The 18,290-nt window shown below is 39.2% G+C and overlaps 1 protein-coding gene across 1 annotated transcript in view; it reads left to right on the forward strand.

Annotated features, from left to right (window-relative positions):
- Positions 1-18,290, forward strand: part of LOC133612690 (potassium/sodium hyperpolarization-activated cyclic nucleotide-gated channel 3-like) — a 67,673-nt gene that overhangs the window by 24,286 nt on the left and 25,097 nt on the right. The window contains exons 3-5 of the mRNA XM_061970325.1: positions 1,902-2,063; positions 8,513-8,731; positions 12,928-13,074. Coding sequence (XP_061826309.1) covers positions 1,902-2,063; positions 8,513-8,731; positions 12,928-13,074 — 528 coding nt within the window. The remainder of the gene's footprint in view (positions 1-1,901; positions 2,064-8,512; positions 8,732-12,927; positions 13,075-18,290) is intronic.

Below are 18,290 nucleotides of genomic sequence, written 5' to 3' on the forward strand. Positions count from 1 at the left end.
TGCAGAGCATGAACCGATGAAGCCTACTGAGGTATTGACACCAGCCGCTAGACTAGATCTGACCAATCTAAGTCTAAGACTAGATGTGACCAATCTAAGTCTTTAAGACTAGATCTGACCAATCTAAATCGAAGACTGGATCTGACCAGTCTAAGTCCAGAGCATGAACCGATGAAGCCTACTGAGGTATTGACACCAGCCGCTAGACTAGATCTGACCAATCTAAGTCGAAGACTAGATCTGACCAGTCTAAGTCTATGAGCAGGAACTGATGAAGCCTACTGAGGTATTGGCACCAGCCGCTAGACTAGATCTGACCAATCTAAGTCAAAGACTAGATCTGACCAGTCTAAGTCCAGAGCATGAACCGATGAAGCCTACTGAGGTATTGACACCAGCCGCTAGACTAGATTTGACAAATCTAAGTTGAAGACTAGATCTGACCAATCTAAGTCTATGAGCAGGAACTGATGAAGCCTACTGAGATATTGGCACCAGCCGCTAGACTAGACCTGACCAATCTAAGTCTAAGACTAGATCTGACCAGTCTAAGTCTATGAGCAGGAACTGATGAAGCCTACTGAGGTATTGGCACCAGCCGCTAGACTAGATCTGACATATCTAAGTCAAAGACTAGATCTGACCAGTCTAAGTCCAGAGCATGAACCGATGAAGCCTACTGAGGTATTGACACCAGCCGCTAGACTAGATCTGACCAATCTAAGTAGAAGACTAGATCTGACCAGTCAAAGTCCAGAGCAGGAACCGATGAAGCCTACTGAGGTATTGACACCAGCCGCTAGACGAGAACTGACCAATCTAAGTCTAAGACTAGATCTGACCAGTTGAAGTCTATGAACATGAACTGATGAAGTCTACTCGGATGAGACACAACACGTCTTCTAAGACAAACTAAACAGTCCAGTTGCGATCTATTGAATGTGAGATGACAATGACCTGGATGAATGAGAACCATTTTAGACACTTGGTCAATTATAATATTTTTATTCGGCCCGTGTTTTGTAAATTGAAACAGTTGTACAATCAGGGGTTCTTAAATTGAGGTTCCAAAGTGTATATTCTTATAGTGTTCCCTGGCTACTTTGCGGTTCACAAACTACAGTCCCAGTCCAAGTATCGAATACATTGATATTTAAGCACCCACTTAAGTTTTATGTTAAAGTATGTAAGTTTTATGGTGTTCAAAGTGTTTTGCGTGAATTCACCTGCCACTGTGGAGGGAGGGCTATGGAATGTAGCATTCATACGTCCAACAATATAACGTATACGGCTGATTTAGTGCCACAAAAACTGTTCCGAAGTGCCGATAACGGATATTACAGGAGATCCTATTGTTTTTATACTCAGAGTAGACATATTTGGAAGACGATTCGGAGTTGTCGAGAACTTTGCGAGTATGAAATCCGACCTTGGGAGGCGTTCCAGTTGAAACTTGAAAATGTAGACTTTTCCAGTACAAATGGAACACAGCGTAAGTGTGGCATACATTGCTCCAATACACTTGATATTCATACCTTAATACAGTCATTCTCAATTATTTAGAGAACTCTCTTGAGCCTAAAACACAAACCAACACTCATTTAACCGTAATATCGGCGGTATCTTATTTTTTTTTATAATGCCCTTTCACCATAGGCCACTAATATTGCATACAGGTTATTATGCAACACTGTTCTAGCCTTTTGTTCTCTGTAGAAGATTAAGAGCACTATGGTCCACATACAGTAGGACGTTTTGTAGCCATCATCACAGGACAGACTCCACTTTACAAATCCTCTGATTGCATGAGTGACAATTCAAATTTCATGGATGTATTTACAAGGAGATATTCATGTCATTGTTTCACTTCCATTAATGGTGATAATCTGTGTGTGTATCAGGTTTTCCACATGACCTACGACCTGGCCAGCGCCATGGTGCGTATCATGAACCTGATTGGTATGATGCTGCTGCTGTGTCATTGGGACGGCTGTCTGCAGTTCCTGGTTCCCATGCTGCAAGACTTCCCTCCTGATTGCTGGGTCACACGGAATAAGATGGTGGTATGTTTTGGTTATTTCCATTAGAGGGGACCAACTTCTCTTACCTATTGGCACCTGTTTTTGTGGATCTGCATAAGTCCCGAAAATTTAATGGAGGCATTGCAGAAATATTTATAAAACAATCTTGCCTTCCTTCCTCCAAACGAGCAGTTTGGTATTTACCCAACTTGTGACATTTCTCCAATTGGAGACGTAAGCGGATGTATCCATAAATGGTAGAAATTTACTCGAATAGCTTTGTGCGAGTCCGCCGTTGTCGTCAATAAGTTCCTTCTTTTTTGCTATCCTCTTGTTGTGGGACACACTGACTAGTACATTGGTGTCAAACTCAAGGCCCGGGGGCCATATCTGGCCCCGCCACCTCATTTCATGTGGCCCGCAAAGGCCCGGAATGACCATGCATGTATTTGTTTCTAATTATAGTCAACTTTCTGTTTTGACGGAAAAAAATACATGTACTGTATGCAATTTCATATATTTTAAACTTAATCTAATATTGCAACAAATATTATATCATTACTAGAGATGTCCGATAATATCGGGCTGCCGATATTATCCGCCGATAAATGCTTTAAAATGTAATATCGGAAATTATCGGTATCGGTTTCAAAAAGTAAAATGTATGACTTTTTAAAACGCCGCTGTGTACACGGACGTAGGGAGAAGTACAGAGTGCCAATAAACCTTAAAGGCACTGCCTTTGAGTGCTGACCCAGTCACATAATATCTACGGATTTTCACACACACAAGTGAATGCAAGCATACTTGGTCAACAGCCATACAGGTCACACTGAGGGTGGCCGTATAAACAACTTTAACACTGTTACAAATATGCGCCACACTGTAAACCCACACCAAACAAGAATGACAAACACATTTCGGGAGAACATCCGCACCGTAACACAACATAAACACAACAGAACAAAAACCCAGAACCCCTTGCAGCACTAACTCTTCCGGGACGCTACAATATACACCCCCCGCTACCCCAAACCTCAACCCCGCCCTCCTCATGCTCGCTCAGGGAGACCATGTCCCAAATTCCAAGCTGCTGTTTTGAGGTATGTTAAAAAAAAAAGCACTTTGTGACTTCAATAATAAATATGGCAGTGCCATGTTGGCATTTTTTTTTCCATAACTTGAGTTGATTTATTTTGGAAAACCTTGTTACATTGTTTAATGCATCCAGCGAGGCATCACAACAAAAGTAGGCATAATAATGTGTTAATTCCACAACTGTATATATCAGTATCGGTTGATATCGGAATCGGTAATTAAGAGTTGGACGATATCGGAATATCGAATATCGGCAAAAAAGCCATTATCGGACATCTCTAATCATCACACATTCCAAACATCAAAATAAGTACTTAAATATCTGCTTGACTCATGATTTTGAAGTAACTTATCCATGAAATTGTACAATGTAAAACATTTTTTTTTGTAAAAACTGGTAGCTCAGTTGCCAGAATTTAACCGTAAAAACACAAAACAAAAAAATGTGTAATATTGTTTTTCCATTTACACCGTAAAAACAATGACCGTGGATTTTACAGTAAAACAGTGGTACTGTTTTCCCATTTACATTTACAGTATACATTCTAAAAAACATGCTACATTTGATGGTAAAATTTCGGCTGCTAAACTTCACTCTAAATTCTACATATTTTTCTTAGTGTATGTAAAAATATATTACAATAAATAATTGTGTAATGAAGCAATTTAAAATGTATATATTATTCACTGTTACAAGTGGCCCTCTGAGGGCCGCCATAACTGCGATGTGGCCCCCAATGAAAACGAGTTTGACACCCCTGGGCTAGTACATGCACGCGCATGCTAAAATCCTCCGCTGTTGCCATTTCTAATACAAAGTAGTGTATAGTTCGAACTTATATCTGTCAATAGACTCCATATAGAAGTGCTAAAAACTACAACATGGCTGACAGGGAGAAGACGCAGTCGAAGTGGAGGCACGTAAATAGGTCAGAAAGCGATTTGAAGATGGTCTGTAAAAACTATGCAAAGTGTAGACCAAAGAACCACCATTACAAGTCCCAATAAAATAAAAAACTGTGAAAGTTAGCGCGATAATAACACGTTAACGATAAGTTCCTTTAACTGCGCTTTTTAACGCACATATAACACACACGCACTCGGACTACTTTTTTGATATTGGCCTATTCCAGGGGTCGGCAACCCAAAATGTTGAAAGAGCCATATTGGTACAAAATTAAAAAAAAAAAGTCTGTCTGGAGCCGCAAAAATGAAAAGCCTGATATAAGTGTTATAATGAAGACAACACGTGATGTAAGTGTCAATATGAGCTATAATAGCCTACTATCAAAATGACTGTCGCAATTCTTCGTTGACAGAAATGCTGAAATGTAATATTTATTCTACACATTTTTACAACATTGGAAAACATTAGTAAAACGGAGTCTTCCCAGAGGGTGAGATAACTCTTAGAATGGCCGAAGGTGTGGGTAATGGGGAACAGCGGGCTGTCTTTTTCTTCGGCAAGCTGGGTAACGTTTGCTGTGGTCTGGAACAACGTGGCACACAAACAACTATCAGAAATACAGCCAATATTACATACAGATAATGTGTAATGAGACATGCAGATATAAATTAAATACACAGAGGACATAAGTAAAGGAAATTAAATGAGCTCAAATATATGTACAAACGAGGCATAATGATGCAATATGTACATACAGCTAGCCTAAATAGCATGTTAGCATCGATTAGCTTGCAGTCATGCACTGACCAAATATGCTTGATTATAACTCCTTTAAGTGAATAACATCAACAAAGCTCTCCTTTGTGCATTCACGCACAGCATAAAAGATTTAGTGGACAAAACGAGCCAAAGGAGTGGCATAAAACAAGTCTTTCTGTGGCAGTGTTGGAGAAAGTTGTACATGTAAACAAATTGGTTTACAGTGATAGCTAATCATTCATTTAGACATTCACAAATATGATTTAAAAGATTAGTTGAAACAAAAAAAAATAGCGTTTACCTGTCCCAGCTTCCTAAAATTAGACTTTACTGTGAAATATACTCCTTTAAATGGTATATTATTTACATATTTGTATTCCCAACTATACTTTAAGTTTATTTATTATTATTATTTTTTTAAATAGTTAAAATTGATACTTTATTGATGTCCCCTGGTTTTCACTCTTTTACCATAACACAGGGGTCGGTAACCCGCGGCTCGAGAGCGCCGCCCTAGTGGAAAATGGAAAAAGATGAGGTGAAAAATATATGTTTTGTTTTAATATGTTTTCTGTAGGAGGACAAACATGACACAAACCTCCCTAATTGTTAGAAATCCCACTGTTAATATTAAACATGCTTCACTGGTGAGTTTTTGGCGGGCGCCGTTCTGTCCTACTAATTTTGGCGGTCTTTGAATTCACTGTAGTTTGTGTACATGTAGAATAGAATAGAATAGAATAGAATGGACTTTATTGTCATTATATTTGCATATAACGAGATTAAGGACTCCAACTTAAGGTGCGGTAGTGGAAACAAATATGGGATAAAAAGAAATTACACAAGATGTAATAAAGATAACAAATAAGAATTGAAATAAACAGACTACTATCCAATAAAAATAATAAGCAATCCTGTACAATATACAAAACAATATACAAAATACTGTACAATATACAGAACAAGACAAGAGTACCGGAGTACTAACAATCAGTGTCGGGTGTATTGCATTCGAAGGGTAATATTGCACAGTAGGGTATTAGTTTAGGATATTGTATAGTTGTATGTACAACTTTCTCCGAGGCTGCCACAGAAAGACGTATTTTATGCCACTCCTTGTTTGTCTCATTTTGTCCACCAAACCTTTTATGCTGTGCGTGAATGCACAAAGGTGAGCTTTGTTGATGTTATTGACTTGTTGGAGTGCTAATTTAGGCATATTTGGTCAGTGCATGACTTCAAGGTAATTGATGCTAACATGCTATTTAGGCTAGCTGTATGTACATATTGCATCGTTATGCCCCGTTTGTAGGTATAATTGAGCTCATTTAATTTCCTTTACTTATGTCTTTGGTGTATTTAATTCATATTTGCATGTCTTATAATCTGTAGGTAATATCGGCTGCATTTCTGATAGTTGTTTGTGTACCGTTTTAGACCACAGCAAAACTTTACCCAGCTTGCAAAGATTGTAATAAATCAGACAGTGTGCCTGTAGAAGTCGCTTCCTCGCGGTTCCACTGATACATACGTCAGAGTAGCCAGGCGTGCAGAGTTGAACAAAGGTTTAATGTTTTCTTAACAAGCTCATCAGATAATCGTTCTCTCCAGGACTTTTCAGTCTCTCCAAAATCCTTCTCCTCTCCTGTTCCCGGCCGCTACTGTTAAAGACAACAGGTGATTAGATAACTCGTACCACCTGGGAAGTCTAATCACCTGTTCAGCTGTGTCTCGCAGCCGGCACTGACACGCCCCTGTCTGTCGGTGCGCTGTCCTCAGCACCATGGACAGGGGCGGCGATGTCTGCTCTTGCAGGCCGCTGGCCACGCCTCCCTCCACAGTGCCGTTTCCTTTAAAGGGGAACATTATCACAATTTCAGAAGGGTTAAAACCATTAAAAATCAGTTCCCAGTGGCTTATTTTATTTTTCGAAGTTTTTTTCAAAATTTTACCCATCATGCAATATCCCTAAAAAAAGCTTCAAAGTGCCTGATTTTAACCATCGTTATAAACACCCGTCCATTTTCCTGTGACGTCACATAGTGAAGCCAACACAAACAAACATGGCGGAAAGAACAGCAAGCTATAGCGACATTAGCTCGGATTCAGACTCGGATTTCAGCGGCTTAAGCGATTCAACAGATTACGCATGTATTGAAACGGATGGTTGTAGTGTGGAGGCAGGTAGCGAAAACGAAATTGAAGAAGAAACTGAAGCTATTGAGCCATATCGGTTTGAACCGTATGCAAGCGAAACCCACGAAAACGACACGACAGCCAGCGACACGGGAGAAAGCGAGGACGAATTCGGCGATTGCCTTCTAACCAACGATTGGTATGTGTTTGTTTGGCATTAAAGGAAACTAACAACTATGAACTAGGTTTACAGCATATGAAATACATTTGGCAACAACATGCACTTTGAGAGTGCAGACAGCCCATTTCAGGCGCGCTAAGAACATATATTTTTCCACGATTTCAGCACTCAGGTTAACCATACCTAAATAGACACAAAATACTGCATTACACAAGACTACCCGAATGTACTCGAATGATTGAAAAAATAAATGTTTTTAAGCTAAATTATTGGTAAACACAGTTTATGTATAATAATTTACGTAAAACCGCGAGTAATGAATAAAGTTTTCATCAATTAATATATTCTGTAGACATACCCTCATCCGCTCTCTTTTCCTGAAAGCTGATCTGTCCAGTTTTGGAGTTGATGTCAGCATCTGCTTTGAGTGTCGCAGGATATCCACACATTCTTGCCATCTCTGTCGTAGCATAGCTTTTGTCGGTAAAGTGTGCGGAACAAACGACTGACCCTTTCGTCGGCTTTCCCCACAGCCTCGTATTTTGAACAAATTTCGTCCAATTTCTTGCCACTTTCACATCTTTGGGCCACTGGTGCAACTTGAATCCGTCCCTGTTCGTGTTGTTACACCCTCCGACAACACACAGACGAAAGTGAGAAAATGGCGGATTGCTTCCCGATGTGACGTCACGTTGTGACGTCATCGCTCCGAGAGCGAATAATAGAAAGGCGTTTAATTCGCCAAAATTCACCCATTTAGAGTTCGGAAATCGGTTAATAAAATATATGGTCTTTTTTCTGCAACATCAAGGTATATATTGACGCTTACATAGGTCTGGTGATAATGTTCCCCTTTAACTTGGACACACACATCTATTCCTTTGGCCATTCTAAGTCAGTCATTTCCATGAGTTATCTCACCTTCTGAGAAGCCTCTGTTTTACTAATGTTTTCCATTGTTGTAAAATTGTGTAGAATAAATATTACATTTCTGTCAGCCTGCGACAAATAGTCATTTTGATAGTAGGCTAATATAGACACTTACGTTATGTATTGCCTTCATTATAACTTTTAATTTTTTGCGGCCCCGGACCAATTTTCTTTTTTGTATTTTTGGTCCGATATGGCTCTTTCAACATTTTGGGTTGCCGACCCCTGCCTTAACACATTACCGCCCTCTAAAAAGAATGCCACTAAAGTTATATGGCCCACATGAAGTTGAATCATTAAGCTCCTCTACAGGCCATTGAAAGTAATTTATTTTTCTGTATATCCGATGTGTACTTTAAGTTTATTACAACAAGCAAATGTGTTTGTGTCCACTGATCTGGAGGAATGGCCAGCATGTTCTTTGCGGTATCACGACATTTTTGTCCAAATGGTAAGCGTTTTTTTCTGCTCATTGTGCAGAACGACACGTGGGGTCAGCAGTACTCCTACGCCCTGTTCAAAGCCATGAGCCACATGCTGTGCATCGGCTACGGGTTGTACCCGCCAATCGGCATGGCCGACGTCTGGCTCACCATCCTCAGCATGATCGTGGGCGCCACCTGTTTCGCCATGTTTGTGGGCCACGCCACCGCTCTCATTCAGTCTCTGGACTCTTCCAGGAGGCAGTACCAAGAAAAGGTAATGAAGTATGCAGCAGCACTAAGGTCAAAGAGATGAAATATTGATGATGAACGTGACTTAGCAGGTTTATTAGAGGTGAGCATCTGTGCAGTGCTTACTGTACATAACCCTGACACTGCAGAGAAATACACTTATAGATACACACACTGAGGGATGCCCTCACAAAGATACATTAACAGAAATGTCATGATTATAGCCATTGGCGTTGTTAGGCCTATTTTAGGGGGGCTCAAGCCCCCATAAAATATTCTTACGCCCCCCTAAATAATTTGGTGTTATATACAGTATATATATATATTTTTTTTACAAATACATGCCGACATATTCATTATAAAGCGGCCCGCATATGAGTTTAAATAAATCATATAACCTGTTATTATTCACTCAGTTTCCCCTCACTTCATAGCGTAAGGTAGAGAGCCCCTTTAGTGCGTCAGTATCCAAACCATTCCACTTGTTCATATAGAAAATGCCCACATCACTCAAATTCCAGTACGCATTTTCTCTGCGACCTTGCTTGCGGTCCTGCAGGTGTACGAAGCACATTATCTTCCTTTACAATGAGTGAAGCTGCACGAAACCTTGTGTGTGCAATTGTAAATAATTTAGTTTTTAAGTTTTGTGTTTCTTGTAGAATCTATATAAAGTAATATACATTAGCCTATTGTTAAAATAATGAAAAAAACATCATTAAATATATTTGTTTTATTGTATTGTTACATTAATAGCTGTTGTATTATTATAGGATGGCTTGTTAAACATTTCATAGGATTTTCAGAGGGAGGAAAAACCAAGACATTTAATATAAAATGTAAAATTAATAAATACATAAAAAGAAAAAGGAAAAAAAATGGTTAAAAGCCATCGTCCCGGGGAGCATTTAATTTCGTCCTGTGCATTTTTAAAAAAATAATAATAATAACAATGAATCATTTCTAAGTCTTTGTTAGCCGTTTGTGAAGTTTTGTGCTCGTGCGCTACGTTCGCTCGCACCCTGTGCATCTCCTGGGGGCTAAGCCCCCCCTGTCCTTAAAAGCTAGTGACGCCCCTGATTATAGCAATCCCCGTGCTGTGTATTATGACATCAAGTCATCTGATTGGACACTGTGGTAATTCCTTGATAGAATAGTACATCATCGCTTCTCTGTCTATTAAAGATCTAGCATTTTGTGGAAATCTAAATAGTTTAAAACTGTCACCATCAAAACACTTTTATTAACTGCACATTTTACAAAAAAACAGTAACATTGATCTTAATCATTTCTGGCCTCTGATTTGTTCATCTTTTAAATGCGTTTTTCCCATTATCGAGAGCCTTATCGCAATTATGTCTGCCCACAGAAGGCCGCTTGTAACTGTATTGTTGTATATATGTACCGTATTTTTCGGAGTATAAGTCGCTCCGGAGTATAAGTTGCACCGGCCGAAAATGCATAATAAAGAAGGAAAAAAAACATATATAAGTCGCATTTTAGGGGAAATGTATTTGATAAAAGCCAACACCAAGAATAGACATTTGAAAGGCAATTTGAAATAAATAAAGAATAGTGAACAACAGGCTGAATAAGTGTACGTTATATGAGACATAAATAACCAACTGAGAACGTGCCTGGTATGTTAACGTAACATATTATGGTAAATAACTATAACATATAGAACATGCTATACGTTTACCAAACAATCTGTCACTCCTAATCGCTAAATCCCATGAAATCTTACACGTCTAGTCTCTTACGTGAATGAGCTAAATAATATTATTTGATATTTTACAGTAATGTGTTAATCATTTCACACATAAGTCGCTCCTGAATATAAGTCGCACCCAAACTATGAAAAAAAACTGCGACTTATAGTCTGAAAAATACGGTAAGCACATTAGGTCAGGAAAAAACGCAGAGGCTATTTCATCCCTACAAGCCCTTTTTGCAGGTTTCCCTGCTCTTCAGGGGAGTTTTCCCATCTGGGCTCCCCTGAAGAGCAGGGAAACATGTGAAGCAGGCTTGTGGGGATGAAATAGCCTCTGTGTTTTTTCCTGACCTAACGTATATTGTGCTCTACCCCGGTATTGAGCACTGTATAACGGAGAAACCACAGTAACCTCAACTACTGTATATATGTATATACATATAATATATATATATGTATAATTGTATATGTATATATATTTATATGTATTATTTTTAATTATTCTATTTTTTACCAACAGGTTTAAGACAAATTGCTATGAAATTGTAAGTCAAAGTAACAAGTAGATATTTAAGTATATGTTCTTGATAACTAAAACAAAATTTAAAAAATGCTTGGAACATCTTTTTGTGTGATCAAATAATAATAAAGTGTAGAGCATATGATCGCTAAATTTGGGTACATTTTCTCTGTCCCACCGACGCTGAGATCATTATTCATGCATTCTTGATTACTGTAACGTATTATTTTGGGGTCTCCCTATGTCTAGCATTAAACGATTACAGTTGGTACAAAATGCGGCTGCCAGACTTTTGACAAGAACAAAACAGTTTGATCATATTACACCTATACTGTATATACCTTTATATACCTACATACATAGATACCTATACTGTATTTACCTATATACATATATACCTATACATATACCTATACTGGCTAACCTGCACTGGCTTCCTGTGCACTTAAGATGCCACTTTAAAAGTGTAAAAGTGCTCTGTGGTCTGACAAGTCCACATTTCAAATAGTTTTTGGAAACTATGGACGTTGTGTCCTCCATAACAAAGAGGAAAAGAACCATCCGGATTGTTATAGGCGCAAAGTCATCAGCGTGTAAAGGATATCACCACATGGGCTCAGGAACACTTCAGAAACCCACTGTCAGTAATCACAGTTGGTCGCTACATCTGTAAGTGCAAGTTAAAACCCTCCTATGCAAGGCGAAAACCGTTTATCAACAACACCCAGAAACGCCGTCGGCTTCGCTGGGCCTGAGCTCATCTAAGATGGACTGATACAAAGTGGAAAAGTGTTCTGTGGTGTGACGAGTTCACATTTCAAATTGTTTTTGGAAACTGTGGACGTCGTGTCCTCCGGACCAAAGAGGAAAAGAACCACCCGGATTGTTATAGGCGCTAAGTTGAAAAGCCAGCATCTGTGATGGTATGGGGGTGTATTAGTGGCTAAGACATGGGTAACTTACACATCTGTGAAGGCACCATTAATGCTGAAAGGTACATACAGGTTATGGAGCAACATATGTTGCCATCCAAGCAACGTTACCATGGACGCCCCTGCTTATTTCAGCAAGACAATGCCAAGCCACGTGTTACAACAGCGTGGCTTCATAGTAAAAGAGTGCGGGTACTAGACTGGCCTGCCTGTAGTCCAGACCATTGAAAATGTGTGGCGTATTATGAAGCCTAAAATACCACAACTTAAGTTGTACATCAAGCAAGAATGGGAAAGAATTCCACCTGAGAAGCTTAAAAAAATGTGTCTCCTCAATTCCCAAACGTTTACTGAGTGTTGTTAAAAAAAAAGGCCATGTAACACAGTGGTAAAAATGCCCCTGTGACAACTTTTTTTACAATGTGTTGCTGTCATTAAATTCAAAGTTAATGATTATTTGCAAAAAAAAATTTAGTTTCTCAGTTCGAACATTAAATATCTTGTCTTTGCAGATTATTCAATTGAATATAAGTTGAAAATGATTTGCAAATCATTGTAATCTGTTTTTATTTACCATTTACACCATGTGACAACTTCACTGCTTTTGGGTTTTGTACTAGATAGAGCCCTCGTACCACTAGTGGTACGCGTACCACAGTTTGAGAATCACTGTTCTAGGGTATGTGAGGGAAAAAATGGCTGCTGAAATGTGAAAAGTTGCCCGTTGGAACCGCAAAAGGTTGGCAAATATTGAAATATGAATCCAGACTTTTTTTATAGCAGGACAAAAGCAAAGCCAGCAGGAGTACATGGCTGAAGGACACAGCAGTTAATAGCATTAACTGCACAGCACAACTGTATTTGATGACCTGCACTGTGGACAGGTTTCACAGATGGCCGACAGTTGAGTGTTAACATAATGAGGCACATTATAGTCCGTCCCTGAGCCAAACCATCAAACAGATTAATATATTACATTTGACATGACTTTGCATTTTTGCCTTTCACGATTCCATTATAAGCGCTCCCTTCTCATCCCTGTATTGTGGCAACAGTACAAACAGGTGGAGCAGTACATGTCCTTCCACAAGCTCCCCGCCGACACGCGCCAGAGGATCCACGATTACTACGAGCACCGCTACCAGGGCAAGATGTTTGACGAGGAGAGCATTTTGGAGGAGCTGAATGAGCCGCTGCGAGAGGTCAGTGCTAATCTGCTCTGCGGCGGGTCATAAATATGTTAATGGCTTGAGAAATGCAATCAAATCAATACTGATGTATCCTTGAAACATAACTATGTGGACACGCTGTAATAGGGAGCAGGACGTCGGAGACGCTTTGCCGAACAAAAAGTTGCTTTATTACAAGCGAGTGTCCTTATACAGGTCTGCAGTACCTGGAGGAGCTCAGGTCAAAAATGAAGGACTCCTAACTTGGAGGAGCCGAACCACCTTCTTAAATTCCTTCTTTCTCCGTCTGGGTGTGTGTTAATTCAGGAGGGTACAATCTTCGTGTGTAAGTGCCGGAAAACAACCTCCAGGATATACAGTCGTGGTCAAAAGTTTACATACACTTGTGAAGGACATGATGTCATGGCTGTCTTGAGTTTCCAATCATTTCTACAAGTCTTATTTTTTTTGTGATAGAGTGACTGGAGCACGTACTTGTTGGTCACAAAAAACATTCATGAAGTTTGGTTCTTTTATGAATTTATTATGGGTCTACTGAAAATGTGAGCAAATGTGCTGGGTCAAAAGTATACATACAGCAATGTTAATATTTGCTTATATGTCCCTTGGCAAGTTTCACTGCAATAAGGTGCTTTTGGTAGCCATCCACAAGCTTCTGCTTGAATTTTTGACCACTCCTCTTGACAAAATTGGTGCAGTTCAGCTAAATGTGTTGGTTTTCTGACATTGACTTGTTTCTTCAGCATTGTCCACATGTTTAAGTCAGGACTTTGGGAAGGCCATTCTAAAACCTTCATTCTAGCCCAGTGGTTCTTAACCTTGTTGGAGGTACCGAACCCCACCAGTTTCATATGCGCATTCACCGAACCCGAACCGTAATCAAAAAATGATTTATTATATTAAAGAAATACTAATGAAGATATATTTTTCAAACAGAAAGTTACAGGAATGTGCTCATGATCCCATGTTTACATCTCATTGTGCAACATGTGAATGTTTTAGTGGGAACTACCGTATTTTTTGGAGTATAAGTCGCACCGGAGTATAAGTCGCACCTGCCGAAAATGCATAATAAAGAAAGAAAAAAACATTATGCAACTTTCATAAACTATGAAAAAAACTGCGATTTATAGTCCAAAAAATACGGTAAATGCGATATCTGAAAGGGGTACACATTATTTCCAAAGCAGGACCCCCACCCAGACATATAGTACTTAGCCTTATCGGCCGATAAAGGCGTTAAAATGTAATATTGGAAATTATCGGTATCGTTTTTTTTATTATCGGTATCGGTTTTTTTTGTTGTTGTTTTTTTTATTAAATCAACATAAAAAACACAAGATACACTTACAATTAGTGCACCAACCCAAAAAACCTCCCTCCCCATTTACACTCATTCACACAAAAGGGTTGTTTCTTTCTGTTATTAATATTCTGGTTCCTACATTATATATCAATATATATCAATACAGTCTGCAAGGGATACAGTCCGTAAGCAGACATAATTGTGCGTGCTGCTGGTCCACTAATAGTACTAACCTTTAACAGTTAATTTTACTCATTTTCATTAATTACTAGTTTTTATGTAACTGTTTTTATATTGTTTTACTTTCTTTTTTATTCAAGAAAATGTATTTTATTAATTTTTTTAAAAAGTACCTTATCTTCACCATACCTGGTTGTCCAAATTAGGCATAATAATGTGTTAATTCCACGACTGCATATATCTGTTGATATCGGTATTGGTTGATATCGGTATCGGTAATTAAAGAGTTGGACAATATCGGAATATCGGATATCGGCAAAAAGCCATTATCGGACATCCCTAATAATACTAGTACACAGCTCATGAAAAACAATATGTTATAGTCATTGTAAGTGGGCCAAAACACTTATATTAGAAAATAATCTCATGGTGATTATAATAATAAAACATTGAACTTGTTATTTAGCCAGGTTTGGGACAGGTGTGCTGCAGGTCTGACGTCGCTCATGCGCTCCACATGAATGCTCAAGGAGTTTTTGCGTTTGCTCACATATGGAAAATTAGAGGGAAAATTTTTGGGGGTGTCCATAATACGCCGACAGGGAGAAGTTTTTGTTTACACGATGAGTCGGGCGTGTCTTGGCCTCCGCGGCAGAGGCTCTGCCGAACCCCTGAGGCCGACTCACCGAACCCCTAGGGTTCGATCGAACCCAGGTTAAGAACCACTGGTCTAGCCTGATTTAGCCATTCCTTTACCACTTTTGACGTGTGTTTGGGGTCATTGTCCTGTTGGAACACCCAACTGTGCCCAAGACCCAACCTCCGGGTTGATGATTTTAGGTTGTCCTGAAGAATTTGGAGGTAATGTGGTAGGAATGGTGTTCCTGGGATTAAAGGCCTCACCTTTTCTCCTCCAAACATATTGCTGGGTATTGTGGCCAAACAGCTCAATTTTTGTTTCATCTGACATCACATGGACAAAGATAAGACCCTCTGGAGGTAAGTTCTGTGGTCCGATGAAACAAAAATGGAGCTGTTTGGCCACAATACCCAGCAATATGTTTGTAGGAGAAAAGGTGAGGCCTTTAATCCCAGGAACACTATCCTACTGTCAAGTATGGTGGTGGTAGTATTATGCTCTGGGCCTGTTTTGCTGCCAATGGAACTGGTGCTTTACAGAGAGTAAATGGGACAATGAAAAAGGAGGATTACCTCCAAATTCTTCAGGACAACCTAAAATAATCAGCCCAGAGGTTGGGTCTTGGGTGCAGTTGGGTGTTCCAACAGGACAATGACCCCAAACACACGTCAAAAGTGGTAAAGGAATGGCTAAATCAGGCTAGAATGAAGGTTTTAGAATGGCCTTCCCAAAGTCCTGACTTAAACGTGTGGACAATGCTGAAGAAACAAGTCCATGTCAGAAAACCAACACATTTAGCTGAACTGCACCAATTTTGTCAAGAGGAGTGGTCAAAAATTCAAGCAGAAGCTTGTGGATGGCTACCAAAAGCACCTTATTGCAGTGAAACTTGCCAAGGGACATGAGAGCAAATATTAACATTGCTGTATGTATACTTTCATGCTTTCATGTTTTTATTTCTATTTTATCTATGTTTCTATGTGTTATCTAGTGTTTATCTAGTATTTTTCATGTTTTTATTTCTATTCTAATTTTCTGTTACATATTCTAACTTTCTATTTTTATTTTTTCCCTATTTTTTTATACTTTGTAGCACTTTGTACCATGAATTGATTAACGTGGACCCCGACTTAAACAAGTTGAAAAACGTATTGGGGTGTTACCATTTAGTGGTCAATTGTACGGAATATGTACTGTGCAATCTACTAATAAAAGTCTCAATCAATCAATCAAACTTTGAGATTTTAACAAATGTAAAGTGCGTTACAAATTCAAATTCATTATTCTTGTTATTAGTACTTTTGACCCAGCAGATTTGGTCACATTTTCAGTAGAACCATAATAAATTCATAAAAGAACCAAACTTCATGAATGTTTTTTGTGACCAACAAGTATGTGCTCCAATCACTCTATCACAGTGGTTCTTAACCTGGGTTCGATGGAACCCTAGGGGTTCGGTGAGTCGGGCTCAGGAGTTCGGCGGAGGTCAAAACACACCCGACTCATTGTGTAAATACAAACTTCTCCCTATCTGCGTATTACGGATACGGCAACACCTGACTGGTTTGCAGGTGTGTAATTTGTTGTGAGTTTATGCACTGTGTTGGTTTTGTTGTTTGAACAAGGTGATGTTCATGCACGGTTCATTTTATGCACCAGTAGAAAAACATGGTAAGTATGGGGAACATATTCACCATTAATTAGTTGCTTATTAACATGCAAATTAATAACATATTAGCTCTTAACTAGTCATTATTAAGTACTTATTAATGCCTTATTCGGCATGGCCTTATTATAACCCTAACCCTCTAACCCTAACCCTAACCAAATAACTCTAAATTAAGTCTTTGTTACTTAGAATATGTTCCCCTCGTGTCCAAATAACTCTAAATTAAGTCTTTGTTACTTAGAATATGTTCCCCATACTAAAGTGTTACCAAAAACATATAACTTTGTCTTGAATTTGAAGAAAAACTACATTTTATTTTTCACTAAAGAAGGGTTCGGTGAATGCGCATATGAAACTCGTGGGGTTTGGTACCTCCAACAAGTTTAAAGGGGAACATTATCACAATTTCAGAAGGGTTAAAACCATTAAAAATCAGTTCCCAGTGGCTTATTTTATTTTTCAAAGTTTTTTTCAAATTTTTACCCATCACGCAATATCCCTAAAAAAAGCTTCAAAGTGCCTGATTTTAACCATCGTTATATACACCCGTCCATTTTCCTGTGACTTCACATAGTGATGCCAACACAAACAAACATGGCGGAAAGAACAGCAAGGTATAGCGACATTAGCTCGGATTCAGACTCGGATTTCAGCGGCTTAAGCGATTCAACAGATTACTTATGTATTGAAACGGATGGTTGTAGTGTGGAGGCAGGTAGCGAAAACGAAATTGAAGAAGAAACTGAAGCTATTGAGCCATATCGGTTTGAACCGTATGCAAGCGAAAACGACGAAAACGACACGACAGCCAGCGACACGGGAGAAAGCGAGGACGAATTTGGCGATCGCCTTCTAACCAACGATTGGTATTTGTTTGTTTGGCATTAAAGGAAACTAACAACTATGAACTAGGTTTACAGCATATGAAATACATTTGGCAACAACATGCACTTTGAGAGTGCAGACAGCCCAGTTTTCATCAATTAATATATTCTGTCGACATACCCTCATTCGCTCTCTTTTCCTGAAAGCTGATCTGTCCAGTCCAGTTGGAAATGCATCTGTTTTGAGTGTCGCAGGATATCCACACATTCTTGCCATCTCTGTCATAGCATAGCTTTCGTAGGTAAAGTGTGCGGAACAAATGTCCAATTTCTTGCCACTTTCGCATCTTTGGGCCACTGGTGCAACTTGAATCCGTCCCTGTTCGTGTTGTTACACCCTCCGACAACACACCCACGAGGCATGATGTCTCCAAGGTACGGAAAACAGTCGAAAAAACGGAAAATAACGGAGCTGATTTGACTCGGTGTTTGTAATGCGTTTGAGAAAATGGCGGATTGCTTCCCGATGTGACGTCACAATGTGAGGTCATCGCTCCGAGAGCGGATAATAGAAAGGCGTTTAATTCGCCAAAATTCACCCATTTAGAG

Source organism: Nerophis lumbriciformis, linkage group LG10 (genome assembly GCF_033978685.3).
Source record: "Nerophis lumbriciformis linkage group LG10, RoL_Nlum_v2.1, whole genome shotgun sequence".
Classification (NCBI taxonomy): Eukaryota; Metazoa; Chordata; class Actinopteri; order Syngnathiformes; family Syngnathidae; genus Nerophis; species Nerophis lumbriciformis.